This window comes from Camelina sativa, chromosome 8, assembly GCF_000633955.1.
Source record: "Camelina sativa cultivar DH55 chromosome 8, Cs, whole genome shotgun sequence".
Classification (NCBI taxonomy): Eukaryota; Viridiplantae; Streptophyta; class Magnoliopsida; order Brassicales; family Brassicaceae; genus Camelina; species Camelina sativa.
Window position 1 is genome coordinate 4198452 of NC_025692.1, and position 5658 is coordinate 4204109.

Consider the following 5658-nt stretch of genomic DNA (forward strand, 5'->3'; position numbering starts at 1 on the left):
ATGACGCTAACACAAACAAATGATGAAGGATGTGAAACTTGGGTTCCAAGGAACTTAAGTACGAGGGAAAACTCGGGAAAAGCTATAGAGACTTAAATCAATTTCAAATCGAAGTTAGAGAGACGTCGAAGAATTGTCTATAACAACAAAAAACGGCCTTTTTGGCCTCTCACGTGAAGATTGTAAGAACCAAGACCAAGAAGACCTCTATCTTTCTCTTAATCGAGTTCTTTCTCTTTCTTCACTTTTTACTCTCTCGCTTCTTCTCTCTCTCTTCGTCTCTTTGATCTTCCGTCACCGTTTCCGCCGCAAGAAAACCGTGGCTCACTCACCTTCGTCTTCCTCAACCGTGACATACATCCACCTTCGTCTATCTCAATGGTACTCTTCTTCTTCTTCTTCTTCTCAAATCAGCATTAGCGTCGTTTCTTCAACCTCAATTCACCAATGATTCTCTCTGTCACTGTGATTTCTCTTACCTTTTGCATCTTTTTTACAGGAAATCGAACAACCCGTAACTCCTCCCACCGCAGAGCAACAAACACTAACCGGAAGATTCTTCAGATGCCTCTTCACTTGTATCTTCTACACGCAACTAACCCTAATCTCGATCTTTGTGATCTTTCTCACGCTACGAGGTCTCGTCTTCACCAAATCACCTAACTTCCATCCCAAGAAATGGTACACTCCTCTGTTATCCTCTGTTGCTATCTCCGGAATCCTCTCTTTAGCCTGGAATTGCTTCTTCGTCTACAACATTCGAGCCACAGTCAAAGCAACGCTCTGGTTCACACCGATACTCACAATCTCCGTCGGGCTCTTCCTTATTCTCTACGACAAAAACGTGGTTCTAGGTATCGGTGTACTTCTCGTGGTCTATAGCATCGTTACGGCAATGTATGGCTGGCTTTACGTCATTAACAGGCATGAGTTCACCTTCAAGATGATGTCAGTCGCCACAAGGTTATTACCCGCAAGAACCAGAGCTATAGCAGTTGGATCAGTGATCATAAGCGTCTTTTACTCTGGTTTCTTGGTTGCTGGAATCGGTGGAGCTAGTGCTACAAGAACACGTCTAGATATACTTTTCATCTCCATCCTCGTGACAAGCTTTGCCTGGACAATGCAGGTTCTCAAAAACGTTCAAGAAGTTGCGATTTCGAAAGCCACATATGTATACTTCAGGCGTGATGAGTTGATGAATGCCTGTGACGCTCTTTGTGCCACTCTCAAAAACCAGCTCGGGAGCGTTTGGATTGGTTCAACACTCGTTCCACTTATTGTACTCTTTAGGGGATCGATCCGGTGCTCTAATCTGCAGGATGGGTGCGATGATGACCAGGACATCTATACAAGTACTCGAGGCTGCTTTTGGATTGCCAATCATATTATTTTGTCTGGAAACAGATATGGATTTGTTCATGTAGGAGCTTACAACAAAGGGTTTGTGCAAGCGTCAAATGATACCTGGAGGACGTTCAGAACGGTGGCTGGATTTGAGCAATTGATTGACTTTGACATCACCAGCTCCATCTGTTTCTATAGCGCCATGGGAATTGGTGCAATCTCTGCATTAACTGCAGGAATATGGAAGCTTCTGATCCAAAAGGATCACTTCTCTGAGCTGACTATCTACGCTTTCATCATCGGATACTTTTTGGTAAGATCTTATTATCTAAATGCAGGAAACTAATCAAAATTGGCTTTTACTATGGGACTATCCTTATGTACCTGTTTGTGTTGGTGTGTTTCAGGGGAGAGTTTCTTCTGCGTGGTTACAAGCATGTGTGGGTTACTATGTAGCTTATTCTGAGGATCCACAGAGCGATATCTTTGATAACACAATTCCACAACGTATCGAGCGGCAAAATATCGAAAAGGCAAAAAGAGAAGTCGATAATAGAGTGCGGGAAGATGAGGATGAGGAGATAACACATTTGTAGAGAGCTCACTCAGATACGGATGGTATATCCACTTAGTTCAGAAAACAACACTTTCGTTTCCTTCTTTTCACTTTTCACTGAGGCTTTTTAAAAGCAAGACTAAAGATTGGAGATTGTTTTGTTTCAAAGTGAGACGAGAATGCCCTGCTTTTATTGCTCTTTGATCCGCTGTCTGTATCTGATTGCATAAATAGTGAAAAGAGCAATGAAGGAGATAGAGAGTTATACTAACAGCCACTTAGGAAACCATTTTATATAACAACAGAAACGGAACGAACTCTGTTACAAGATTGTAAATGTTTCAGCTAGAGATTTCATTAGTACAAAAACACAAATCTATATATGGAACTCAAGAAAGTAGGTTTTTACAATAAGATCAGAGAGAAGGCACGACGTATAAAAAGTGGTGACTGGAAACAAGTGAATCTCGGAGTCATATCAGTGTCCTACATGACCACGCCCACCACAAGTTTTACACATAATGTTACCAGTTCCACCACAACCTACAACAGAAGCAACATATTAGTTAAGATGAAAGACAAAGTAATTTGCATAGAACATGTAAGGGATGGAGGCTTTACCTAAGCAACGGACTTTAACAATGATGCCTTGGCTTTCCATAATTGAGTCTACATATAGACCAGTGCCAGAGCAAGTGGCACAGAGTAATGCACCTTTAGCTTCACAACAAGTACAACGCCGATTATCACCAATCTCTCTCTCCGATATAGATAATCCTACTGGCTCCTCGATTATTTCCTCAGGAATCGGTTTATCATAACAGAACATAGACTCAAGACTGCTTCTTTGTCGGTTCACATCTCTTTTTAAGCTTGACTCAGCCTATGAATTCAAAGAATTGCCTCAACTTAGCAAACAATATGTTACCTCTCTCAGAAAAAAAAATAGGATTCTCTTTTCCAATCACCCTAAGTACATTGGTAAGATTCAGATTTCCATGAGACGTTACGCTAGGTTTCAGTTTCCAAATATGGCTTAGTTTCAGATACAGAGAATTCGAAATAACACAAGTCAGATCACAGATTTATTAGCACTCTGATACAGTCTACAACTAATCTCGTAATCCTCTATGTGAATCAAACAACAACCTAGAGGAGGATGGACAAAAAAATAATCACGAAGATAGGAGATTATTATTAACCTTGAGAGATGAAGAAGGACGAAGAAGAGAGCACAATCTCACGCGGCAACCGAATCCACGAGAAGGAATCCGGCGTCGGTTTCCGCCAACAAAACTCGATGTCGCCGGGAAAACAAAATCTAAAGCGGAACTCATCGTCGTATGCTATACGCGAATTCGAAGATGGAGACGAGACTTTAAAAAGGTAAAATCGTGTAAGATCGAAAGAGTGATGATGAATTGATGATGATAGCTTTGGAGAAATCGCCCACTCGTAAAGTCTCTAGTTCTTCCTGAAGGTCCCGTAACCGGTATAATCCGGTTACAAATTTAAATTATGTTAACCGAAATTTTTGGGGAGTTGGACAGTTGGTATGTTTACGAGTAGTTGCCTAGTTGGGGTAAAGTTAATGTGAGATATCACGATCGATAACAAGTTTGGAATTGGACAAATGGGGATTGGGCTCCATAGGAAAACAATATAAATATGACTCTTGCTGTCTTAAGGGTCCGTCGGCTTTTAAAGTGTGTTCACTTTAAACTTTTAAGATATTTCTTCATCTATAATTTTAAAGAGTAAATCAGATATTAATTTTTGGACACAACTCTACAACTTTTTGGATATAAGTAATGGAACATATCTTTAAAAAGACTAAACTAACAAATAACAATAGATAAATCTGTTTAAAAAGTTTGAGTGGTAGACAATTACAAGGATTTGTGGTTTGGTGTTTAGTTTTTTTTTATTGATTGTATCAAATCTCCATGAGTAATCGAAGGTTTTATATCGAGTAAATTAGTAGAAGGGGACGTACGTGTTGATTCTTGTGACTTGTACTCACCTATTATTTGCATCTCAAGCAATAAAAGTCCGAAATAAAAGCAAAACTGTAAAGTGTAAACTAAAGAAAAGCATGTTACCAAAAAAAAAAACTAAAGAAAAGCAAAAAAAAAAAAAAAAAANGAGAAACAAACGCGTTTGAATTGAAGACCGCGTGGCTCTAGGAACTCGGTACTTTTACTATTGCAATTCACACTCATAAGTCCTCTTATCTTGATTATTACGCTCGATTTTATTTGAAATTCACTAAATATTATCCTAAATCCTAAATCCTAAATCCTAATCCACCGACCGACTTACTCCTTTTAGTAATAAAAGTCGACTTTATGTTTTTATTTTTTTTCCAGTCGACATCATTAATATAGAGTTATCCCTTGTGTGACTGTGCGAGTAATAGTATACTATAAATTCCTTTATTAACTTTATCTTTATCACACTACGATTTCCTTTATATTATTAACCTCCTCTACTTGTATCTTTCTGTCCCTTTTTTGCAACTTTTTCTTTATAATCGTGGGTGTCTCAATCTGTATTTGGAAAATTTATAGTATAATTCTTATATGGAATGTATATTTATTTCCTAAAATACGTTCGAACCAAGAAGTTTCAATTTTTATATAGTATATATATATCTATATAAAAGAAAGTAAATTTGAAAGCTATGCACCAGATGAGACCACCACCGGTCACACCCATGAGTGATGAGTCCATGACCCATCGTGCTAGAAAGCGCATTATTCTATCAACTTCTTCTTAATACATTTTCAAGTTATCCTCATGTGATATGGGAACTATCAGAAGATAAGGCGGTGATTTAAGCTCAGCTACCAATAACTATTTTTTAATCAAGAAACAGTTCACAATTAATTAAACAAGACAAAATAAGCAAAACAACATACTACATTACATTATATATATTCATCAAAATATCAAAACTAATTCAACACTGGATGTATCTGTTAAATTAGTTATAAATTGACTCGGTGCAGTTCAACGTATACCATTAGATACGGTTTTAGTCATAAAATAAACCTGAAACAATCCCTATTTTAATCTTAAACCGGTTGTTGATTACGAACCAAACCGGAATGTTTCTGTTTTATCATTAGTTATTTAGTTTAGTGCTTAAGGAATAAGCACAAAAAAAATTGCTGGGTCAGCTCCTTAAATTATTATATAATTTGTGGAAAAAGCCTATAAAGTTAAGATTCGCTAATGAGACCATCCCTCGTCTTCTTGTTCTTCCTTGTCTACGAAGACGTAATGGAGAGAGAAAATGGCGCACAGTTGATCGTGGAGACGACACATAAGCCAATTCCAAAACCCAAATCACCGTAACCCAAAACGGCAATGACAAAGTGACAAACTTTTTTCGAATTCTTTATAAAAATAAACTAATTTATAGATCCTCCTCTGTTTTTTGTTTCTGACGCTTTGTCTTCCACTGGTCTTCTTAAAGTGTTTGTGTGTTTTGTGGGTTGTATTCATTCGCCTTCCTTCTCCATTAAAGCATCAATTCGAATTCGATCCCTCTTCTTCTTCTTCTTCCTCTTTCTGATATATTTCAATAAAGGTCAGTGCTTTATCTCTTTCTCTTTCCGCGTAGAGTTCGTGTTTGTCTCTTTCTTTTATGATCTGTTAACCCATTTATAGATTCTCAACAACAAACCCCAAATTTTTGATTTAGCTACTCTGCTCTCTGCTCTCTGATAAAAAAAAAAAAAAAAAAAAAA

The 5658-nt window shown here is 37.7% G+C and overlaps 2 protein-coding genes across 2 annotated transcripts; one reads left to right on the plus strand and one right to left on the minus strand.

The window, feature by feature from the left end:
* LOC104709198 (protein PNS1-like) lies at positions 1–1961 on the plus strand. Its single transcript, XM_010425849.1, has 3 exons — positions 1–54; positions 500–1660; positions 1755–1961. Exons 1-3 carry the CDS (start codon positions 1–3, stop codon positions 1941–1943), a joined length of 1404 nt encoding a protein of 467 aa, XP_010424151.1. The 3' UTR covers positions 1944–1961.
* LOC104706081 lies at positions 2172–3354 on the minus strand. Its single transcript, XM_010422212.1, has 3 exons — positions 3106–3354; positions 2525–2786; positions 2172–2446 (listed from the first exon to the last, which is right to left on the minus strand). The coding sequence occupies exons 1-3, from the start codon at positions 3238–3240 to the stop codon at positions 2382–2384; spliced, it is 462 nt and encodes a 153-aa protein (XP_010420514.1). The 5' UTR covers positions 3241–3354; the 3' UTR covers positions 2172–2381.